The sequence below is a fragment of the Myodes glareolus genome, chromosome 22 (assembly GCF_982192425.1).
Source record: "Myodes glareolus chromosome 22, mMyoGla1.1, whole genome shotgun sequence".
Lineage (NCBI taxonomy): Eukaryota > Metazoa > Chordata > Mammalia > Rodentia > Cricetidae > Myodes > Myodes glareolus.
This window is the reverse complement of record NC_142047.1, coordinates 50,678,102-50,702,449: the sequence shown is the minus strand read 5'-3', so window position 1 is coordinate 50,702,449 and position 24,348 is coordinate 50,678,102. Positions and strand designations below refer to the sequence as shown.

Here is a 24,348-nt window from a genome sequence, read left to right as displayed (position 1 = left end):
GGAATGCAAAACAAGGAAACAGTCAAAATTCGCTTTCCCCCTCGGCACCTTACTAGGACTGTAGGGCAGGCACCTTAGGTTCCCACTGTGATGCCGCCTGTGGTCCTGTGCAGTGTTGTGATTGGAGTCTGCCATGGGCGCTCATCCTGCCCCTTACTCTCTGACGCGATGGTGGCGGAGAGGAGAAGCCAGCGCCCCTTCTCTCCCAGTTTGACTCAGTCTCAGTCTGAGTGCTGTGTGTTAAGTCGCTGAGCTTAGAGGTGCTGTCTTAGGAGGACGTCTGGAATTGGTTTAGGAATTTTTTTTTTTCTGATTTTTGGAGACAGGGTTTCTCTGTGTAGCAACCTTGACTGTAGTAGAAACTCACTCTGTACACCAGGCTGGCCTCGAACTCACAGAGATCCACCTGCCTCTGCCTACTGAGTGCTGGATTAAAGGCGTGTGCCACCACCGCCTGGCTGTTTTAGGAATATTTAGTGTCTAGGGGACAGTTGAGCTCACCTGCTCTGTGGAGGGAACCCATCGGAGAAACAGACTGTCCAGGCAACAGGGCAGAAGGCCCAGAGTTGAGAGTCACCTCCCCGCAATCCCACAGCTCCCTGCTTGAGGAAGCGGTTACATTCTTGTTTTAGGCTGGCTGGCTTGTTCCTTGTGAGGCAAGGCTGTGTGCTCTCTAGCCCAGGCTGTCCTCATATTGGACAAATCCTTCTGTTTCAGCCTCCTGAGTGCTCAGGTGACAGATGTGAGCCACCATGCCTGGGGAGGGGTGCGGGGTGAGGCACAAACACGGGCCTTGATCTGGCAGGTGAGCTTTCTACCTCTGTCATTGGACTTGACTGTGGACTCGGGCTCTGTGTGTCTGATTTTTTTTTTTTTTTTTTTTTGAGGCTGGTTCTTGGTTTGTGGCCCTTGTTGGCCTCATCTTCCGCAGTGCTGGGGTTATGGGAGTCTACCACACCAGGTTTAAACCTGTTTTACTTTTTGCTGGGCGGTGGTGACACACATCTTTAATCCCAACACCCAAGAGGCAGAGGCAGGAGGATCTCTGTGAGTTTGAGGCCAGCCTGGTCTACAGAGCGAGTTCCAGGAGAGCCTCTACACAGAGAAACCCTGTCTCGAAAAGCCAAATAAATAATAAATAAATAAAAACAAAACCCTGTTTTACTTTTGTGAGATTAGATCTCACTTGGTAGTCTAGGCTGACTTTGAACTGTCCCTCCTGCCTCAGCCTTCGGACCTGGGATGACGGGGATGTACCATCACAGTCCGGTTCTAAGGTGTTCAGAAGTTGACTTCCGTGTACAACCTGTGTGATCTTTCTCTTGGAGGCAGGTGCAGGAGAAACGTGCTTAGGAGGTCTTTAAGGCTGCCCTGCTATAGTAAAACAGGCTGGGTGTGAGTCTGTTTCTACAGGCCTAGGGAAAGGCTGACCTCGCCACAGTGAGTGGGTGGACCTGGGTGGACTGGCTCTCTGAGGTGGCCACAAGGCATCTGAGAAACTGGGTGTGTCTTCCCTCTGGGCAGAGTGTAAACACCAGCGTGGGGCCGGCCGAGGAGACGGTCACCTCCTGAAGCCCGCACACCTTTGCTCTCCAGAGATGCCTGGGCATTGTGAGTCATCGTCCTCTGGCAGATGCCCAGCTGTCCCCAGTGAGCGGGAGGGCAGGCCAGGACTCACAAGCCTGGCACCGGTGTTCAGGAGTACCATGTCCCAAACCTCTGAAGGGTCCAGGGCAGCTGACTCTGAATTCAGACCAACGATGGGTAGGGCCTTTGCCCACAGCGGGCCCCTGCTCTGCAGGTGTCTGGGGATGACGTGGTGGTCAGTAGTGGCTATCACGAGAGCAGAATGGGCTTCCCGAGCATGTCTCCTGGGGACTGGAAGATTGCTCGCCTTCTGCTGGCTGCTTGAGAGGCCACGCTGACCCCGTGTGCACTTCAGCTGGTCTGTTTGTTAGCCCCCGAGTGCCCAGGTGCTCGTGGACAGTGCGGGCAGTAGCTGCAGGAGCGGTATTCTGAATTTGCTTTATTTAAGATTGAATGTTCAGGATGGCGAGGTGTCTCTGTGGTTAGAGCACTGGTCACTCTGGCAGAGGATCCAGGTTCAGTTCCCAGCACCCACATGGTGTTGCACAACCATCTGTAACTCCAGTTTTAGGGAATCGGCGTCTTCTGGCTTCCACATGCACTGCATGCTTATGCTACGCATGCATGCATGCATGCCAGAGACTTACGCACATGAAATGAAAACAAATGAATACATGTTTTAAAAAAATGAGGGCTGGAGAGCCAGCTTAGCAGTTAAGAGCATTGACTGCTCTTGCAGAGGACCTCGGCTTAATTCCTAGCACCCACATAGTAGCTCAGATCAGAACCTTCTGTAGCTCCAGGCCCAGGGGATATGACATGTTCTTCTGGCCTCCTCAGGCACCGGGCACACATGCGATACACAGACACGTGCACAGTCAGGACACCCATACACATTAAAATAAGTAAATCTTAAAAAAAAAAAAAAGAGTCAGTGTCTTCTGTAGTCACAACCACGACTGAGTCCAGCATCTGTGGCAGGGCAGACAGACTTCCGTGTCCAAAGCTGGAGCCTTGTGTGGAGGGGTGATCAGACTGTCCGCCCTGTCACTGGTGAGCTCATCTGTCACCACCTAGCTCCTGGCCTGGCCCCGTGACATCACTAGGAGCTTGCCTCCGAGGCCCAGGGAGTCCAGTATCACTTGCTGGCCTCTTGTCCAGTCCAGAGCCACCCATGCTTGCTTCTTCCTGATCTTTGAGCTGCTGCTGTTGGGCTTCCTCTGGAACTCATGCCAGGGGTTCCCGAAAGAGACATTTGGGGACAGTGACACTAAGTCCCCCGTGGTTGAAAGATGGACCATCTGCAGGGAGCAGCTGGCAGAGTTGGCCGTGCTGGGCCAAAGTCCGTGTCCAGAGGGTGTAGCCCTGCACTAGAGCCCCGAGGGGTGGGACCCAGTGATTTGACTGTAGTCCTGACTGACCCGGAACTTGCCAGTAGACCAGGCTGCATTCCAGCTCTACAGAGATTCGCTTGCACCTGCCTCCCAAGTGCTGGGGTCAAAGGTGTGTGCCACCACTCTTGACCTCAGAGTGTTTTAAATAGTTTTTTGGAAGTTTTCCTGTCAGAACATTTGGACTATTTCCCCCTTAGTAGCCCCAGCCCCCTTTGGTGCACCTCTTCTTTCTTGTAATCCCGCCCAAGCTTGCCTAGGATTCGCTATGTAGTTCTGTGCTGGCCTCAGATTCATAGTTGATCCTCCTGCTTTAGCCTTAACCCTACCAGGATTATACCCTGTGTTAGCATGTACCTTCTTTTTTCTCTCTCTCGCTTTGTTTTTTTCGAGACAGGGTTTCTCTGTCAGTAGCCCTGGCTATCCTGGAACTTGCTATATAGACCAAGTTGGCCTCAAACTCACAGAGATCTGTTTTCCTACTTCTGTCTCCTAGGTACTGGGATTAAAGGTGTCCACAATCACCTTTAATAGGCCTGCCTTCCTATTTCTTTGTTTCTTTTTTTTTTTTTTTTTTGTTTTTGTTTTTGTTTTTCGAGACAGGGTTTCTCTGCTTAATAGCCCTAGCTCTCCTGGAACTCACTCTGTAGACCACGCTGACCTCGAACTCACAGAGATCCGCTCGCTTGTGCTGGGATTAAAGGCGCACGCCACCACCGCCACCCAGCTCTGCCTTCCTGTTTCATCACAGAACTTTTCTGTCGTATTTGAAGTGAAACCACAGAGTTTTTTTTAATTTTTTTTTATTTTTATGTTTCACTGCAGTAAAAAAAAAAATTGTAATAACTGGATATGTAACAGCTGGATACGGAGGTACAGCCTGTGATCAGAGCATTCAGGAAGCTGAGGCAGGAGGATCACAAGTTTGAGGTCAGTTTGTGTTACACAGTAAGGTCCTGCCTCCAAAAAAAAAAAAAAAAACAAAAACCCATCAAGCATTCATCATTAAGTCTACTTTTCCTCAGGTCAGGGATGGTAGGCTCACTCTTTTTTTGTTGTTATTGTATTTTTTTTTCTTTTGGTTTTTCAAGACAGGGATTCTCCTCTGTAGCTTTGGAGCCTGTCCTGGAACTAGCTCTTGTAGACCAGACTGGCCTCGAACTCACAGAGATCTGCCTGTCTCTGCCTCCCAAGTGCTGGGATTAAAGGTGTGCATCACCATCAGCTGGCATTTATCATAACTTTAAAGGAAAACTTTAAGTCTAATTATTTAGTCTTTATTCCATCAAAGACCCCGTAAGGGTGTGATGTTACCTAACAATAATGATGTTACCTAACAATAACAATCTGGCTGCCTGGACAGTCACCCAGAGTTCTTCTGTAACACTGGAGCATCCCACTTTGGCCAACAGCCCTAGTATATCTGGCAGACATTTTTGAGAAGGTGGGAATTTTGAAGGACTTTCCAACCTTGTCTTGGCAAAATTTGAAAGTTGCTTTTTGTGTGTGTGTCCTGTTGGTCCAGTTTGGACAGTATACTGTCAGTAATTGAGGCAAGAGCAGTTTTTTTTTCCCCCCAAATGGCTAGCTTTTGCCACAAAGAAAGCAAACTCCATGTGGAGTTTGTGTGGTCCAGTTTACACAGTGTCAGGTCCTCAGGGATCATCCATGTTGTAGTATGAATCAGAGATGTGGCTCATTGCATGTTTGTGTCAGAATTTGCTGACCCTCCCACAGATCCCCCTCCCCCCATTCAGCTGCTGTGAGGGGTGTATGAACGAGGAGTGTGACATTTCTGGAGACCCTACTTTCAGTTCCTTGGGCCTAAGTCTGGCAGCAGACTCGCTGACCCATGGCAATTCTGAGTTGAATTTTCTTTGGGGCCGTACAGTGCAGATTTGTGGCTTGCATACACATACTCTCCCGGGTTTGTAGCCTGCCTGCACCCTTTGCATGCACACACACCCTCCCAGGTTTGTAGCCTGCCTGCACACCCTTTGCACACGCACACACCCTCCCAGGTTTGTAGCCTGGCTACACCTTTTGCACGCACACACAGTGCTGCCTCTTGTGGGGTAGATGCTTCTCACGGAGAATCACTTACACCACTTCTCTAAAGTGAGAGGAAGTGCCGACCTGCAGCACTAATTGCATTGCTCAGGAGCACTGTGCCCTGGCCTGGGGATGGTGCAGGGTTTTATCTCTAGCACCATGCAAAAAAAACAAACAAACAAACCCAAGTCAGGTTGGTGCTGAATGATGGCAGGAGCACTTGCTAGCCTTCCCGCAAGGGAAGTTACCACCTAGCTGTTGGCCAGGTCCCAGTGTGGGAGCTAAGCTAAGGGCAGCTTCTTTAGAAGCTTGTGGGAAGATTGCAGAACAATGCCAGGATGTTGGATTGTTCTTAGCCCTGTGTAGACATGAGGAGCTGTGAGGTCAGAATGACTCTGCTCTTCCCTAGTAGTTGTCCCAGAGTCTGTGAGAAGGAAAAACCCATCGTGGCTTGCTGCCTTCATCGTACTGCGCACGGTCCGGCCGCTCTCAGTTCTAGTGCGGGTTCCATCAGGTTAGGCTGTAGAACAGCGATGTGAAGGAAGGGAGCTGTATGATCGCCTGCAGGGCGACAGTGGCACAGTGTTTGTCAGGGGAGTGCAGGACGGAGGGAGCAGCACCGGCTGACTGGTCTCTGGAGCAGAGCTGGTGTCCCTGAATGTCACCTGGTGGTGGGTGAGGAGGGTGGACCAGTTGCTGCAGTCCTCTTGCCCCCAGTGGGTAGACCTGTTTGTGGCCTTCGCCTGGGCCTGACTCTGCTCGGCACGGCCTGAGAGTCAGTGTTGCTGAGAGATAGCTGCTCATGCTCAGAACTTGCCAGAATTTGCCAGATCACATCACCGAGGCAACGCTGGTGGGCAGCTGGAGTGTTGGGCGCGTTCATCAGGCTGCCGCCCACTCATCTAGATCGGCTCCAGCTGACCTGGCATCCTGTTAAATGCCACTCTGATCTAGGAAGTCCCCGCAGAGCGCCAGGGGAAGCCGCTGTACCTCAGAGCCCTCTCTTGCTTGTGAGGTTCTTCTGTCCCAGTCTCAATGGCTGCTGCCACTCGGAATCCTACACAGCCCCACAGCCCCACAGGCTTAGAGGGCTGTGAGCAGTTATATTTACCCTAACAGCTTTCACTGAGTTAGGGACGGCTTCTCACCAGTTTTAACTGAGCCCTTTTTATCTTTAAGACCTTGTCTCACAGTGTGGCCTAGACTAGCCTGGAATTCACTCAGTAGCCCAGGCTGGCCTTAGATTTACTGTGCTGCTGAGGATGACTCTGAATTTCTGATCCTTCTGCCTCTTCCTCCCAAGTGCTGGGCTAGCACCATGCCTGCTTTGTGCAGTGCAGGAATTGAACCCTGGGCCTTGGGCATGCCAGGCAGGCATGAGCTGCATTCCTAGCACAAATTGTGCTTTTTTGAGAGTAAAGAAACCTCCAGTAAAAAAACAAAAAACAGAGAGCCATATTTTGGGGCCTCCCTGGGCTGTGTAGTGAGTTCGGGCCAGCCTGGTCTACAGAATGAGACTCTCACAGAAATCAAGGATAAAGTAAACCAGTTGTCATGGTGTTAGGGTGTCTCGAGGCCCTGGCTCTGGTAATTGGCAGAAGGGTTTTTAGCATTGTTTCCTCCGAGACGTTCAAATATTACAGAGACCTTCACAGTCCCATGGGACAGTCCTACTGCCTGACCACCAGACAGGTTCTGTACAAGTACCGTGGAGTGCACTACTGTAAGCCACCACACACCTAGGTCACCATCCTATGTCAGCCATTTGTGGGAGCCTCATAATGACTGAAATCACTGGGTAGCCTGCCCACGGAATCTCCCCAGCCCCTGGTGCTGGGGATGAAGCACGGCCTTGTGCGTGGGAGGCACGTGTTTTTCCGCCGAACTCCACCCCCAGCCCATGATAAGAATTTCCTGGGTTTAATTTGCAGACTTAAATCATGTTAGTGGTCAGGTTTCCTCTCTGAGGTTAGCCTGGTTCCTGGATCAAATCTGTTGGTGCTTGATTACAAAGGGCTGAGGCCTGTCACATAGCATGTCCTCGTGATGATCAGGTGGGTGTTTAAATGTTCTCTAGCCTGTGGTTACCCATGTAGAGTTGACCTGTGCATTGGAGCGCTCAGCTTTGGAAGGCAGTTCACACAGACAGACAGACAGACAGACTGTGGGTCTGAGGACTTGAGTAGAGGCAACTTTTTGGGGCTCAGTTAGTCAGCATTAAGACCTGGTGCCTCCCACATTGTGTGCACCCGTTGTGCAGTGAGACTCAGGGCAGCTGTGTTTGGTAGTCGGTTCTGGTTCTTCCTGGCAAGGATACCTCCGTGGAGGTCAGACCCAAGGTGCTGGGTCTGGGCCACACTGCTGCCCTTGTCTCAGCCCCTTCCTCCTCAGCTGACTTTATAGAAACCACTTAGCTCCAGCAATCAATTGCAAGGATAGACTGTGCTGGGTCACCATATTTGAAGTTGTATTCTGGGCTGTGGAGGGTATGGTGACTTTCTGGAAGGTGAGCCAGAGATACACGGCTAAGATGCTCACATCCTGGTCCAGCCGACTGTGGTCTCTCCACTCCCCGTCTCTCCTGCACATCTGTTGGTAAGCATCCTTCCCTACAGTTAGAATTGCTGTGAGTAGGCGGGGCCTTTTACAGACAGCTGGCCTGAGCCCCGTGTTGTTCTGGAGAGATGAGCTCACCAGTGGGGGGAGCCAGGCCGAGGCCCCTGTGTGTGACTCAGTCTCTGAGGTTCACCAGTAACATCTGTTTACAGTTGCGCACACCAGTGTGCAGTGCTGGAACCTTGCCTGGATCTTCTCCCAGAGGGGACAGCCAGGCACAGCTGAGAGGAGGGTACTGTGTGGGACCTGGGGTGCAGGAAGGGAGCTTGAAAGGAACTGGCACCTCAGGTCCCACCAGAGCCCCCCAGAGAGCCTCCTCGATGCCTGCATCTGACAGCCATGAGTACTGACAGGACCCCATCCATCCAGAGCATGGGGCTGGTGACATCTGTTACTGAGGAGGAAAAGACCAGCCTCGGGGGACCATCAGAACTGAAGTGCTGAGGACATGGCATTGGAGACACCCTCCCTCCCCCCGCCGCCGCCGCCCCACTAGGCTGCACTGTGACCCATTCCAGACAGCTGGTGTCCCACCCTGTGCAAGGCTTGAGTCCTGACACGGGAGGTCCCTGTGAGCATCTGATGAGGTCATACTGTGAAGCCCAGCCTGACACTTCACAGCGTGTGATCCTGGAAGTGTGAGCTGTAACTGTCTGGGTCCCAGGGCCCTCTTACCCCTTCTCATGCCATGTGCTCACTACTGGGGGTGCTGACCTAGCTTTAGTCCTGGGTCACACTGTAGCTTGTGGTCCTTTGTTCAGGTCACATCCCCTCTGTGTCTCCTGCCTCAGTGCTAATGGGTAGGACATGGTCCTTTCCTGGACATGCTCCCAGGTTTAAGTATAGTGGATCCTGGCTAGCCCTTGCAGGGGCACACTGGTGAGGGATGGCACTGTGGATGGAGGCTGCCCAGGCCTGGTGCAGTTAACTGTGCTGGTAGCACCCCCATTCCCCAACCTGAGATCTGAGGCAGAGGGCTGACATTTGGTCGACGTGAGTTGGGTGTGGGGTGGAGCTGTGGTGAGCTGGAGGAGGTGTCAGGCTGCTAAGGACCTTTCTATTGATGTGCTGTTAGAAATGGGTCTGGGCTGTCAAGACAATTACCGCATCATCCGAAGTATTTGAAAAGGAAAAAGATCTACTTCTGCAGAAGGGTTTTTATGTGGCTGTGCCAAATTAGCAGGCAATCACACCCAGTGGAAGTCCCACTTGGGTTTTGTTTCTGTTGCTTTGTTTTGTTTTGTTTTGTTTTTGTTTTTGTTTTTCAAGACAGGGTTTCTCTGTAACTTTGGAGCCTGTCCTGGAACTAGCTCTGTAGACCAGGCTGGCCTCAAACTCACAGAGTGCTGGGATTAAAGGCATGTACCACCACTGCCTGACCCCCACTTGATTTTTATTCCTAAGGCAGGTGGTCAGGGCTCGACCTCACCCTCTTACATGGCTGGCTAACTTAAAGGGACAGTCATTAGCAAAGAGCCCACTGAGGAGGGTTCCTGTTGGATGCCTCTTTACAGATGTCTTTGAAGATGGAAGGTCCTTTGCCCCATTTAGCCCTTTGACAGAAAGGGCCGCACATCCGTTTGCATTTCCCTCAGTAGGACTAGGGCACTTTGACCAAAGGGACATTGGTGCCCCACTGCTCTCCAGCATCTGCTGTGAGGACCGGTCAGGGCTGAAGGGAGCCAGGATGTGCCCCTGGGACCATAACACCAGTGTAGACTTCATATAGGTGTGACAGGCACCAGTTCCAGACCACTGAGTACCTCACCTCATTGTACAGTTAGGCTGCTGGACCACAGCAGAGCAGACCGCACAGGTCTGCATTGAGGGTGGCCCTGCCTGCAGCGGAGCAGGGCTCTCATTTGTGATAAGGTAGAGAGGTTGCCACAGTGAAGTGCTGTAGCACAAATTCTAACTGGACTTAATGAAAACCCTGAGTCAGATATTGGGGTAGGTGCTGAAAGATCAGAGAAGTAAAGGAGCAGGCACTAGAGAGACTGCTACCAAATCCTCAGACCAAAGCGGGCAAGATCCTGTTTCCACGAACTCTCAGACTGAATGCGGTGAGCTCCTGTCTCCTCCCGCCTTGTATTCTCTGCCCAGCCATATCCCTTCCTGTCTTCACCTTCCTAGTGCTGGGATTAAAGGTGTGAGCCACTACCCTCTTGGCTCTGTTTCTCTTTTAGACTGGATCAATCTCCTGTAGCCCAGGGTGTCCTTGAACTCACAGAGATCCTTCTGCCTCCCAAGTGCTGGGGTTAAAGGTGTGTGCCACTACTGCCTGGCCTCTATGGCTTATTAGTGGCTAGCTCTGCACTCTGATCTTCAGGAAGCTTTATTTATTAGCCTGCCTGAAATATCGCCATAAAGGGCAGATTCTTATGAATAAAGGAGCGTCTTTCTGTCACAGTCACCATCTCTGCTGCTTTGTGAGTTCCCGATTTTACTTCTGGTGTGTTTCTTGTTGCAGAGTATGGCGTTTGTGAGAACCTGCGGAAGCTGGAGATCACAGGCGTGTCTTGCCGGGACGTCTATGCAAAGCGTGAGTGGCCCCTTTGTCTTATCCACCACCCTGTCCTTTGTACCAGAGTGCAGTAAGTGGTGGCAGCCATGACTGACAGCGGTGCTTCTTTCTCCTGTCCTGGACACAGCACTCTTAAGTTCATAATGGCTAAAGACATCTTAACCGAGACACCCAGGGCCTGTGTTTCTGTTTACCTAATCTAGATTTTACTTTTGGTGGTGTTGGGGGTTCAGTGCTAGGCAGATGCTCTCTTTGTCTGTGACCCACATCCCAGCCCATATGTTCTATTATTAACATACATGATAGTTGTATGTATTTGTGGGTACAGTGACCTCTCTACTATACATAACATATACTGGTCAGGTCAGGGTTAATGGCATGTCTGTTACCCCAAACATTTACTCCTGTGTTGGGAGGGCTCAGGTTCTGACTCAGAGTGAACAGTTGTCTGCTGTGCCGTAGCACACTGGCTCTGCCTCCTGCCCAGCTCCCACTTATACCTGTTACCAGAGGCCAGCACTGAGCAGTGCAGGCTGGATAGGGACACTCTGGTCTTCTGGACTTGAGCCTGTTGAGATACAGCTTTCAGGGATTGAGAAGCGGAGTTGTGTTTCCCATCAGCTCCCTCAGGTTTCAGAGTGACTGCGCACGCGCCACGGTCCACGTCCTTCGATAGCTCTGTGTTCCCTTTCCTGTAAGTGTGTTAACCCCTGGTCTAATTTCTCATCTCACCAGCTCCTTCACTTTCTAAAACCAGCACCCTTTGTCCCCAGTTAGCCTCTCTCCCGAGCCGGTGGTGCTCATATGTTTCACACGGTGGTCAAGTGGCTGCCATTCATATTTTGGGTGATGCCGTCCCCTTCTGACTGCTCTGAGCATGGCTGCCTGACCCTCATCATTACGAGCCGGTAGACACAGCCTGCTCCCTGGGAGTTAGGAGCTCCGGGCGGCTCATCCTCACAGGGGTGCAGCTGTGGACACTGCCCGGGTGTCCGTGTCCTGTGGCAGCCCAGGGAGCACACATGGACGGGGTTCCTCAGCTGCGGTCTTCTGTCCCGTGGGAGAAACCACGTGGGTAGAGACCTGGAGACAGTGTTGCCAAGGTGTGGTGTAGGCGAGCAGGTGAGGGCGGCAGGCTTCTGCTGTTGGACTCTGTGAATTTGCTGTAGACACGGAACCCATCCTCTCTTCCTGCTTCTAGCACCCCGGGACTTTGGGCTGCACAGGCCAGAGCGTGCGTCAGTGGTGATTCTGCTGTGTGGGAGCTGAGACTCTGAAAGTCTGTGAACACTCCTAACCTCTGGGACTGATGGCTGAAGAGAGTTAGCCTGAGTCCCTGAACAGGTGGCCAGGCTGGTTAGTCTGGATTCAGCAATAACGGGTGATGTTGCCCTGAAACACACAGCGCGAGGACAAGGAGATGGCGAAGCTGGCTGTGGGCCAGTGTAGGGGGAAGGAACCCTGCCCGACCTCTAGGGACCTGTCAGCCACACCTGCTCTCCCACTTCCAGGCCCCGAAGAGCTGTGACCAGGGAGTGAGGGGGTCACAGGGGCCACCCGAGTTTATGGCTGCAGTGAGTTGCCGTAAACAGGGAAACCTGCCCCATAGTGTGCTCTGCAGTAGCCTGACCTCCGGCAGGAGGAACTGGGTGCCGAGTCCCCTGGCAGCTGCTCGCATGTGAGGGGATGGCCCTCAGCCTTTCCTGCTGTGTCTGTTCAGGTATAAACCCTCGCGTGAAGTCAGGACGCTTCATGAAAATTCTCCCCGATTATGAGCACATGGAATACAGAGATGTGTACACCTGCCGTACGTACCCACGCCCTGCACTGTGGCTACGCTGTCGCTGCATGGGTCACTACAGGCTCACCTCCTGTCCCCGGGAGGATGCTAACCCCCGGTCTTTTCTCCTTTGCTCTGCTGCAGCTGTGGTTTGTGGTTTGCTGTGGTGGGTCAGGCTGAGGGGTAGCCTGGGCTCTGTATGCAGGGGATGGGATCCCACAGTAGCCTAGCCGTTTGGGCAGGCATCTCTTACCTCTGGTTGTTAAGGCGGTGACAGAGAAATTCAGATAGAGCCGAGAGCAGAAGGCAGTGTAGAGGCCTTTAAAGCTCTTTCATTTGAAAATAACATGTAACTGGGCTCAGTGCCACATGCCTGTGAGCCCAGCCCTCATGAGGTCGAGGCAGGAGAATTGCTGTGATAGCTTCCAGGATAGCTTGAACTATAGAGTAGGACAACTTTCAAAAAACAAAATAATAATAAGAAATGTAAACCACTCTCTAAGTCTGTCAGTTAATCACGTGAGCTTACAGAAAAATCACCCCCACCCCCACCCCATCAGACTCAGGGAACCACTGCTGCTTCTTTAGAACTGGATTCTTGGCCCAGTGGGTCAACACGCTTGCCTTGTAAGGCCGGTTACCGGAGTTCAGTTTCAGGAACCCACGGAAAGGTAGGAGAACTGACTCCATCAGATCGTTGTCTCGGCTCCGTGTTCTGACTGCAGCATGTGGACACACACAAATGAAATTATAACAAAGTCTTTAAAAAGTCACCTACCTTGGTACTCTGAATTCTGGAAGTTTCCTTTGACACAGCGAGAGTGAATTTCAGTTGTCAAGAAAGAGATCAGAGGGGCTGGAGAGATGACTCAGTGGTTAGGAACTCTGGCTGCTTTTCCAGAGGCTCTGAGTTCAATTCCCAGCAACCACAGGGTGCCTCACAACCATCTATAGTGGGATCTGATGCCCTCTTCTGGTGTGCATGTGTACACGCAGACAGAGCACTCCATACATGAGAAAGAGATCAGAGCTGGGAGTGGCGGCCCTGTCTGCCACTCCCAGCTCTTGATGGAGGCAGGAGGATTAGGAGTTTAAGGCTTACTTTGCTATATAGTAAGTGTGAGGCCAGTCCTAGCTCCAATAAAACCCTAAACAAAAGTTATGAATGGCCATTTTCCCCCTAACAAAAGCAGTAGAACGAATAGGCAATCTGTTTCATAATGCGCTCTCGAGGGCTGAGCGCGTAGCTACTGTGGACACGAGGTTCTGATTCCCTGTGGGGACAGTCCCAGCCTGTGAGATGCTTGCCTTTGTCCAGCATGCTCCTGGGTGTTGTGTGGGCACTGCATAGCCGCTAACAAACACCTTTGCTGCATTGGCTGGCATGGAGGTGGACTAACGGCCAAGGTCATGACAGGGCATGGGAAGCCCTAGGCGTGGGAGGGCACGGGACCTGGGCAAGGCTGAGCTAGGGAGCACTGTCCGATTGCTGAGTAGAGACAGTGTTTCCAGAACACCGTGTCCCGAGCCAACCAGCCCTCCCTGCTGAGCAGAGAGCAGGAGGTCCTGCCAGCCCCACAGGGAGGAGACGGCTCTGGGAAGCCATGGGAACAGCTGACCCCGTGCAGGGTCAAGGATCTTCCCCACCCCCGACCCTGCTGTAGCCATACATTCTTCTGAAACAGCATGGAAGCCCAGCCCTCCCAAGACGTCTGGAGAGGGTAGTGCCTTCTCCCTCACCCCTGGGAGGTGCTGCTGAGTGCTAGGGTTTTCAGCCTCCTGTTTGGTGGTCCTGCTGCTTGTCCCTGGCAGCAGTGACAGAATGGGGATTGCTGTCCTATCAAGGTTTGAGTGCATTTGAGTCACCCAGCACTTGGTGGGGGCTGGAGAGCCAGAACAGTACAAGGAGCGTCACTGGTGGTGAGCCCCTGCAAGCCCTAGCCTCTGAGTGCTACCATGTGACCCGGAGCCTCATGCCTCTGGCTTCCAGGCACTTAGTGTCAGCCGGGCTCTAAGGCTGTGTTTTCTCTTCAGCCTGCTGTGACGTCCCTGCACCGAAGGCTTTGGGACCTTGTCCTGCCTGGGCTTTAGTCACCCACAGGGGCCTGAGTTGGGACTTACGTGTGGATGGGATGTGTCCTGATGGAGGACTGTCACACGGGCCTGTGGAGTGCCAGTGATCGGCCTCAGCAGAGCATTCAGGGACACTCTTGTCCTTGGTTGTTGTGGTTGTCTGTCCCTGCTTGTGTGGGTTGGGGGTGACTGCAAAGTCCTCTGAACTTACAAGGTACTTGGAGCGACTGTGGGTGCCAGGTCTGTGGTGATGCTCCAGAGTTCTGAGGCAGATGCAGGGTTGAGGACATGGCTTTGCCTGTGGTAATAGGATGTGGATGACTCCCGTGAACCCTAGGCTGCACAGTGGAACATGCTAGGAGGCCTCCCACAGAGCTCCAGACCCCCTCCCTCCCCAAGGAGCCACTAACACCGATGCTCCCAGAGGGCTGGGGAGCACATCAGGAAGTCTGGAAACAGGTGACAGGGCGGGCTAGTCTTCTCGGTATTGTGCACTATGGCACTTCTGCCTTTGACCCTGTGACTAGGACAAGAGGCCTATTAGTTGCATTTTTCCTTTTGGACAAGAGGTAAGTATGGGGCCACTCAGGCTCACCCACTGTCCGCGAACAGACCTGAAGACAGAAACTTACCCAGTTATTTCTGTCTTAGGTGGGGGTCATGCTCGGGCTGTTTTTCTGAATGTTGCTGAGATGTCTTTGTTCTGGGCAAGCCTAGGCTATCCCTTGAGATAGCACAGGACTCACCCTGGGAGGCGAGTTTAGTGTTTCGGTTGATCCTGTGAGCAGCTTATAGACTGGCTGCTGGGAGAAGCAGCTTGTTTCCTCTCCTCTGGGTGTCCGGCTCTCTTGCTGGTGTGAGCAGAGGGAGGAGGCTGGCCTCTCCTCGGGGTTTGTGTGTAAATTAATGCGCCACCAGATGGAGTCACCCGTGACGTGTCCTCCCTGTTCCCGCAGCGCACAGTCACTAATCTCTGAGTTGCACTGGTTTCTAAAATGGGCGATTTCTCCAGCTTTTCTATTTTTCAGCTATAAATGATGACAGACTGTTACTGTTTTCTTCTTCCACCTGCCCTTTGAAGCATCCTCCTTACCGTGCAAGATGACACAGTGGCCACTCTTTGGAGTGTGCCCCCATCTCCCTGCACTCTGGCTCTGGTGTTGCCTGCTGTGCTTGTGAGTTTAGAGACAGGTAGCAAGGCGATATTCGGAAGCTGTGGTTCCTGTGGGTCTGTGTGCCTGCAGCCTGTGTATCCTTGTAGCTCTTTGAACATGTCTGGTGGCGTCCCAGACTGACTAGGCAGCCTGACACTTGTTAGAGTTGCTGAGGATGTTGCTAGCATTAGATGCATTCAAAAATGTCCACATTAGTATGCCCTGCCCCTGGGCCCTCCTTGGGCCCTTCCCTGTGTCGAGTTGTGTCACTGACCTGTGTCAGTAATCAGTCACGACTGCTTCCCTGAGCCTGGGCAGTGACCCATGCCTGTCAGCCCCCTGTGATGGTCTTGGACTGGGCCCGGGGGTGGTGGCAGTTCTTCACAGTGTCAGAGACTGGGCTGCCCCTCTCCCTGCACCACAGGCCAAGGCCTCTGGGTCCTATTCCTTTGTGGTCCTGCCTCCACGGCCTTCACAGACCCCACGCCTCTGCACTGACAGTCAGGACCCTCAGGGGCGTCCTGCTGCATCCATCTGTCGCTCTGAGCAGCAGTTGTGCAGAAGCAGTAGCTACGGTGGTGGGCACGGTGGGACCGTCATCTCTAGTGGCTCATGGTGGAGGTGAATCCTGTGCCCCAGGAGCATCCTGGGTGAGTGGAGCATGCTGGGTAATAGTGCCCCTTCTCTCCCCACAGTGCTTCACCGATACAGACACATTTTGGGGCTGTGGCAGCCAGACATCGGGCCATATGGAGGACTGCTGAACGTGGTGGTGAGTGGGAGCCTCGTGGTGGCTGTGTGGGGGGGAGGTGCCCACATCGAGAGCGGCAGTGCCATTTCTTGACTCCATAGAGGAGACTGAAAAGCCGCCCCTAGCGTTTCCGTTCAGGGCCAGATGTTACTTTCCAAGTGAACAGAGATTTGTTGTAAGCGGTCCATTAGCCCTCTGACTGTGCTCCTGGACTGTTTAAAGACGCTCAAGCAGCCATAGGGCCCTTAGCTCCCGGATGTCCCGGATGCTGAGGCTGCGGGCTCATGTCTGCGGCCACAGGCTCTGATGGGCAGTTGGCTGAAGGAGAGAACGACCCGTGGTGTGCCCACTGTCTCTTTGCTGCAGGTGGATGGTCTGTTCATCATTGGCTGGATGTACCTACCTCCTCATGACCCCCACGTTGGCGACCCCATGCGATTCAAGCCTCTGTTTAGAATCCACCTGATGGAGAGGAAGTCAGCCACGGTGGAGTGTATGTACGGCCACAAAGGGCCCCACAACGGCCACATCCAGGTAGAGGAGGGCTAGGTCCCCTGGGATGGGACAGGCATGTGCAATTGAAAGGCCATCCTCCTTCGGTTGTCACGACCCCATGCCATCCTGGTGGGTGCCGTGGCACCTTTAGCTGCGTCCTGACGCGGTTCAACTATGGCCCCCTAGCTGTAGGCTCTGGCTTGCCAAGCTCAGTGGAGTGGGGGAGTTTCCCCCCATGGTTTGTGTCCGTGTGAAGATGGAGGTTGCCGGAGCTCACTGGAACTTTCTTTTGCTTGGAGCTTCGCTGCTGTCTCTGCAGGCTGATTTCTCCGCTTCTGTTGACTGGTGTGGCAGTGTGCAGTCACGTGCTCCACTCGGCTGCTGCTGCTGCTGCTGCTGCTGCTGCTGCTGCTGCTGCTATCGCTGCTATCTCCTGGGGGGGGGGGGTGACACGACACACACGTGCTGTGCCTGCCTCTGGAAGTGCACGTGCCAGGAGGCGGGGTTCTGACTCTTCCTTTCCAGTGGCCTCTTACAAATGCATTTGGGCCTTTTTTGTTTGGAATGTTTTGAAAAAATTACAAATCAGCCATTTTGTGTGTATGTGTGTGCCACAGTGCACATTTGAGGGTCATAGGACAACTTACGGGAGTCAGTTCTCGCTTGTCGTGCAGGCTTTGGGGATCAAATTCAGATCTTCAGGCTTGCTTGATGATAAATGCCTTTATCTGCCAAGCCATCTCACCAGTCCTTAAAAATTTATTTAGGTGGACATGTGTGTATGTTCACCTGTGTGTGGATGCATGTGAGCATGTGTATGCATCCACGTGGTGATGGGACCAGCCTCAGGTGGTGTCTGTTGTTACCTGTGAGCTATCCCTCTTGTGTTTTGAGTCGGGGTCTCTTGCTGTGACCCGGGACTAGCCAGTTATGCTAAGCTGGCTAGCAAGCCTGAAAGACTGGTCCGGCTTTGTCTCCCCAGCTCTGGGATTGCAAGCCAATCCCCCTCACCCCACTCCCTCTCAGGTTCTAATGCATCCAGCACTATCACTTCACTGACTGTCTTCGCCATTGCCGCTGAGTAACACACCCCAGCCCTGCTTTTGTTCCAAGACAGTTGCACTGAGTGGCCCAGCCTGGCCTGGAGTTCATCCTCTTGCTCAGGCAGAACCCAAAATCTCCTGCCTCAGCCTTCCAAGTAGATGGAATTATAGGCCCGCACCACCAGACTTGACGTATTTTGGCGAGGAGGGTGGTGGACATTGGGACTCATTGTTTCTCCTGGTCCCTTTCCTTCTGTGGTCACGCTGAAGATTGTGAAGAAAGATGAGTTCTCCACCAAGTGCAACCAGACAGACCACCACAGGATGTCCGGTGGGAGGCAGGAGGTGAGTTCTGGAGTCTAGGAGGGAGGCTGTGGGAAGATGTTTGCATGCCTGGCTGTCTTTTCTCCTGGACACTGACCTGGCTCCTGTTGATTGAAATAGAGGTCCCATCATTGGGAATTGGCATCTCATAACTGGTGTCCTTGCTGCATACTGTCCCTCCAAGCCTGCCTATGCAGAGATGTCTGTGCATCTCTGTGGGCACATGCCTGACCCTGAATATTCTGAAATCACTCCCTGTGCTCTCCTGCACCGTCTAGTGGGGACCTACCCTCTTCAGACTGCTAGAAGCTGTGTCTAGATGTGTCTGTCATTCAGGGGCCCTGAGGGCTCTTCAGGGCTATTTCTCCATTTGGGACCTAGTGGCCTGGGTTTTAGATCATGGCAGCAGAGTGGATACCCGAAAGTGCTCGGCTTTCCACTGCTTGCACAGTGAGTTTATATTGCTTTTGAGGTTTGAGTTTTGATTTTTGAGCAGCTAAGTCACACAACCATGAAGAACAACTAGACATTGTTGAGTGTGCGTGTCTGTTTATGATGGCTGTACATCGGTAGCCAGCTTCCGAGTTTCCAGGGTTCCTGGTGGCCAGAGACCCACAGGAGAGTTCCAGTAAACAGTGCTGTTAAACTTCGGTTCCCTGCAGTCATGACTTGCCACCCCTGTGAGATTTTTGGAGTTCCCTTCAGCTGTTAAGTTTAGAGGTCGTGGGCTCAGTTTCTGGAGTGTGTGATGGAATTTGAGGGATTCTAAAGGCTGATAATGCCGCATGCTCCTGGCCAACAGGAAACAAGGACTTTCCTGGGAGCTGGGTGTCTCAAGATGCCCTGTGTTCACAAGGTCTGGCTTTCCTCGGTCCTGGGCCCTGGTGACAAATGCATATCTCTGACCACATCCCAGACAGGCGTGTCTATCCCAGGTGTCCACAGACACTGCCTGAACTTTTCCTTACAGCAGCTAACCAGCGCCCTCCCCTTACCTAGCCAGCCCCCTTTCCTTCTGACTGGGGCCTTTAGAGATGGCCTGGGAAGAGCAGAGGTAGGGAAGAGGAAGAAGTCTGACCATGTCATCCCCCTTGGCCATCTCCCAGGACTGTTGGGAGCATGTGATGGTGATTGCTGAGTGCCAGGCACAGTGTGTTCCCTGGACGGACATGAAAGTCACTCCTGAGCTCTGTTCAAGCCCTTGTGTAGCTGGAGCTTGCCCTGGTGGGCTGACCGGTGATCACCCTGCTTCAGATCGTGGCTGGGGCTTTCGGGTGGTGTTCACGCCAGTCAGCTCAATGTGATGAGGTCTTCGTTGCTTCCATTCGGTTGCTTTTATTTCGTCTGTTACCTATTTGGTTTTTATGAAAAATGTTTCCTCCACAAGAACAGCCACTGCAATGAAAGGTTTAATTTTGAGGGTGGGACAGGTTTTACTAAGTCAGCTTGACTGTCCTGGAGCTCACTGTGTCAATCAGGCTAGTCTCCAGCACACAGAGATCTGCCTGCCTCTGCCTTTAAAATTTTTATTTTTAATATATGTGTGTGTGTGTGTGTGTGTGTGTGTGTGTGTGTGTGTGACTATTTGGCAGAGGAGAAGAGAAGATCACCTGGATCTGGAGTATAGGTCACTGTGAGATGCTAGATATGGATGCTGGGAACTGAACTCAGGTCTTCTGAAGAGCAGGAAATGTTCTTAGCCATTGGGTCATCATTAGCATGAAGGATTTAATTTCAGTGGGGCCTAATTTTCAAACAGATTTTTGGGGGTTTTGAAAAAGCCTTACCCCCAGTTTGCAGACAACTTCCCCTCCTCTTTTTAAACAGAGGCCTGGAGCCCTGCTGTTGGTGTCCTGACCTCTCCCCTCAGTACTGGGGTGGAAAGGTTTGGTTTATGGTCATGTCTGCTGCCTCTTGGATATGTTGTGTGAGTAAGGAATGGCTCTGTTGATTGAGGACTTTCCCCAGCCAAAGCTTGGACATCTTTGTTAAAAATGGGCCAGATTGTGGTCATCTGACTCTAGGAACCCGTCTGCTGGCTCCTCATGTCGTAGAGCACTCAGTGTCTGGCTGGATGGTTTTGAGAGCCCTTGGCAGCTTCTCATTTTGTCCATGTGTCTGAATTCTTTGCAATTCTGTATGGTTCCATCATGGACTCTCTGGTTTCTTGGTGTGGTGTCTGCTGAGCTTGTGTCTGAAGTGTTGGATCTAGAGGTCAGTTTGCCGTCTTGACAGGGCGGAGTACCTGCCTTTCCCTTCAGGCCTTTCCTCTGGGCAGTGTTATTCTATGACCTAGGCAGCAGTGGCCCTGTGCACTGTGTTTTCAAGCCCTACTTTGTGCAGGGTGCTGGAAATAGAAATTTGTAAAATTTCGTGCCATACCTCTGGCTTCCCTTGGGTTCTGCAGTGGCTCCTGGGTTGCTACACATGAAAGAAACCCATCCCAAGATTGTAACTTCTGTTTTGTAAGTTTTTCTTGCTTCCATTTGTGGAGCTCCTACTAGTCACTGGAAATGCCAGGTCATGTTTGGAAGTCCCTGTTAATTGTGTAGAAGTAAACCTTTGAGCAGGGGTTGTCTGAGCAGGGTCTGACGTGTCCTGAGTGAGCAGTGCCGCCTGAGTGAGCAGGTGCTGCCTGAGTGACCTGTCCCGAGTGACCTGTCCTGAGTGACCTGTTCTGAGTGCTGTGTCCCGAGTGACCTGTCCTGAGTGACCTGTTCTGAATGCTGTGTCCCGAGTGACCTGTCCTGTCCTGAGAGACCTGTCTTGAGTGACCTGTCCTGAGTGACCTGTTCTGTCCTGAGTGGCCTGTCCTGAGTGACCTGTTCTGAGTGACCTGTCCTGTCCTGAGTGACCTGTCCTGAGCGAGCAGGTGCTGTTTCTCACTGGTGGGGGTTAGGATGGTGTCCTGCTGACCTGTGCTCTTCCAGGTGCCTCAGGTCTCGGGCTGTGCAGGTTAGAGCTGGATCGGTGTGGCTACCACTGTCTCCCACCATGGGCACAGTAAGGGGCTGTTGCCCAGGACAGGGACTCTGACCCCCGCCTTGCCTGAGGGAACCTTGTGACCTCACTGCCCTCTTGGGTGTCTGAGGCTGTGTACCTTGGGAAGGTGAGGACCCTGTGCTTTTTACAGGTGGGCTGTTCTCAGACCCCCACCCCAGATGCTCCCCAGGAAACCCCTTCGGCTTGGAAACATTCATTCAGTCAGGTCATACATACAGCGACTTCTCTCCTTCCATTTCGGTGACTCTCATACCCTTTTTCTCTGAAGGAATTTCGGACCTGGCTGAGGGAGGAGTGGGGCCGCACGCTGGAAGACATCTTCCACGAGCACATGCAGGAGCTGATTCTGATGAAGTTCATCTACACCAGTCAGTACGAGTGAGTCAGGGCCCCTGTGGTAGTGGGAAAGTAGCTCACCTCACGCTAGATGTGAGTGCAGCTGTCTCTGTGCGGGTGTGGCCTACCTACGGGGACTGTACCATCCACAGTCTGTGAGTGCTCTGAATGCAGCCCCCCTCTCTGTGTATGGGTAACACAGCTGTTTCCTCTCTTTGGATACTGTGAATTCAGTTCTCCCTTTTCTGTGTGGGTATTGTGGATTTAGTCCCCCCTTTCTGAGTATGGGTATTGTAGGTGCTGGTCCCCTTTCTCTGTGGCTGCTGTGAGCACACCCTTACCTTCACCCCTCCTGTGATATTACCTTTGTCACCCCAGTGTAGGCATCAAGTGTCCAGTGTGTGCTGAAGCCAGGTGGCCCTGGGAAGCCTGGTGTTAGCCTCCTCCTGGCCTCTGGTTCCATGTCAGGTCATGACCCCTCATAGTCCTGTAGACATAGGCTTCTTTCGTGAGGGTAATGGTGAGCTGTGCTGTACTCATGAGTTTGCCCTCCTGGGCCCTGAGCGTGCACACTGGTGTCAGGAGTGCTGTGCCCCAGGGCTGGGGGCGGGTGGCTTAGCCAAGGGGCTGCTAGGCATGGCGGATACCTGTCTAGTCAAACTGAGCTCCTTGCTTCTTCTGTTCATGCCCTGCAGCAACTGCCTGACATACCGCCGGATCTACCTCCCGCCCAGCCACCCCGACGACCTCATCAAACCAGGCCTCTTTAAGGGCACCTATGGCAGCCATGGCCTGGAAATTGTGATGCTCAGCTTCCATGGCTCACGTGCCAGGGGCACCAAGATCACGGTGAGCTATACCATTGCCTCACAGCCACCTGGTAGGCAGGCCTGAGTCCACCATGCTCCAGGGACACAGGATTCGGCGAACAAGGATCCTGCAGTGCTGGTCGTGCTGAGTTTTAGGTCCGCTCCAGCATGGATGACCCAGACGTCTAGGTTCTGATTGAGCTGGCACTCGGGAAAGGCACCCCAGGCTGCCTAGCTGACACTCTTGTGCAGCTTCGTTGGGACCCTCTGCCTAAGCTCATGTTGGCTTGGTCAGTGTTGTGGTCTGGGCTGAGATAAAGCCCTCGTCCTGAGTTCTGAATGACTGGCTGCACACGTGGCTGCTAACGGCCAAGGCTCCTTAGCCACCACATTCACCTGTCATTGAGTTCTGGGGTTTAGGTTGTACTAATGCCTCCAGAGCAGAAAAGCCTCTGTCGGGGGCTTTTCTGGCTCACATCCCTCTGCTGTGGGAGAAACTCCATACAGATCAGGATAGGATCCAGAATCAGAGTGATGCCGGCCTCCTCCCCTGGGGTTTTAGCACCACACCACAGAGTGGCTGGGCCGAGGTGATGGGGGCTTCCTCCAGGCAGATAGCCTGAGCTGAACCTCTGGCCTGCTCTCAGCCAGGCTCTGAGAGGGTCCACATTGCTAGGCAAGAGGAATCTCTAGACACCGGTGAGCACCTGTGTGGGCCCACGCTCCCAGTGGGCATCTCGTGTCACTCACTGGTGCTGTGGTGGTTCTGGGAGCTGATTTGTGAAGGAAACCTTCACTCTCGTGCCTTCTAGGTGGCAGACCCTGAGCGTGCTCCGCAAGCCAGGAGGTTTCTGTGGGTTTCCCAGCCCTGCTGACGGCCACCTGTCCTCTCTGCAGGGTGACCCCAACATCCCTGCGGGGCAGCAGACTGTAGAGATCGACCTGCATCGCCGCATCCAGCTGCCCGACGTGGAGAACCTCCGCAACTTCAACGAGCTCTCCAGGATCGTCCTGGAGGTCCGAGAGCAAGTGCGGCAGGAGCAGCAGGAGGCTGGCGAGGACCCTGCTCCGCCCCGGGAGCCTTTGGCCAAGGGCCCTGACGGGCCACCTGCCGAGGGCAGCAGAGAGCCTGGCAGTGGAGCTGAGGCAGCCGGGCAGTCGGCCTCATCTGGGCAGGGGCAGCCGTTTGTGTTGCCTGTGGGTGTCAGCTCAAGGAATGAGGACTATCCCCGCACTTGCCGGCTCTGGTGAGGATTGGGGCCCAGCTCTTAGCCAGCATGGCTCTGGTGGCTTCTGGGAGGGTGGCGGGGCCCCTGCCTCACAGCTTAGAAGTCTGTTTTCAGGTGTTTTGTCATGTGGGGGTGGGAGTGAAAGGTAGAGAGAGGTGTCTGGGCCGTGGGTCACGTGAGGTCAGGACAGCTCTTGGAGTAGATCCTCTCTCACCTCTGGGCTCCAGGGATTGGGCTCAGGTTGTCAGCCTCATAGCGAGCGCCCTTACCCACTGAGCCATCTTGCTGGCTCAGGGTCTGTTTTTGGCTCATGGTTTCAGCCATTGTGGTGGGGGGCTGGGCTATGTTCCTGCTGCAAGCGTGTGGCAGAAGCAACTCACGTACAGACCAGGAAGCAGATTATAGGCTAGAAGCAGGGGTCTGGCTATCCCAGTAAACTCCTTCCTACAGCTAGGCCCTGCCTGCGGAGGGGGCCACCGTCTTCCAGAACAGCATCAGTAGCAATCACACCCTGTCCTGGGTGTGGCATGGGGCGGGACACACAACACTGCAGGTCAAACACAGCACCCTTTCTGGAAGGACCCAAGGTGGGATTTCCAAGAGCCTCGGGACATGGGGCCACTTCAGGTGGCACAGACTGCAAAGCTTTGCCAGTGGCTCAAAAGATGACTGGGTTATCCAGGTGAAAAAGACAATGCCACACGGAAAGGAAAATGCCACACGGATTTGACAAGCGGGTGGAGCAGGGGAGGGTTCCAGTCCTGTAGTGGGCCTGGGTGTCCTGTAGGGGGTGCCATCACACATAGCTCACACCGCATGGTCAGTGCAATTCATGAGGCTCTGTACTTTCTTCCCACTACTCCCTGTCTCTCCTGCCTTTGAAGTCAGACAGCCCCTTGGTGGATTTGTCATATGTGCTGACTGTTGGGGCGGGGCTTCTCTGTCTTCCCTGTCCACTCCTGGAGATGCTGGGCCACTGACCCGCAACCTCACCAGCCGGGCACCAGCCCACACCTTCTCGACCTTTGCCCCTTAGTCTTTAGCCCTGGCCACTGTCTTCAGCTCACACTGGGCCCACCCGCATCATTCATGCCATTTTGCAAAGATGAGTAAGGGCCAGGTCCCTGCTCTCTGAGGAAGCCTTTGCTGCCCTCTCTCTAGGCCCTGCGGCCATTGTTTAC

General features: G+C 53.3%; 1 protein-coding gene across 2 annotated transcripts in view; it reads left to right on the top strand.

The window, feature by feature from the left end:
* Positions 1 to 24,348, top strand: part of Fbxo31 (F-box protein 31) — a 32,076-nt gene that overhangs the window by 3,953 nt on the left and 3,775 nt on the right. The window contains exons 2-9 of one of the 2 annotated variants that reach the window (XM_048437424.3): positions 10,117 to 10,188; positions 11,891 to 11,977; positions 15,873 to 15,949; positions 16,295 to 16,462; positions 17,737 to 17,811; positions 21,062 to 21,171; positions 21,825 to 21,978; positions 22,836 to 23,185. In XM_048437424.3, coding sequence (XP_048293381.2) covers positions 10,117 to 10,188; positions 11,891 to 11,977; positions 15,873 to 15,949; positions 16,295 to 16,462; positions 17,737 to 17,811; positions 21,062 to 21,171; positions 21,825 to 21,978; positions 22,836 to 23,185 — 1,093 coding nt within the window. The remainder of the gene's footprint in view (positions 1 to 10,116; positions 10,189 to 11,890; positions 11,978 to 15,872; positions 15,950 to 16,294; positions 16,463 to 17,736; positions 17,812 to 21,061; positions 21,172 to 21,824; positions 21,979 to 22,835; positions 23,186 to 24,348) is intronic. The other variant, XM_087900504.1, reaches the window with a different exon arrangement.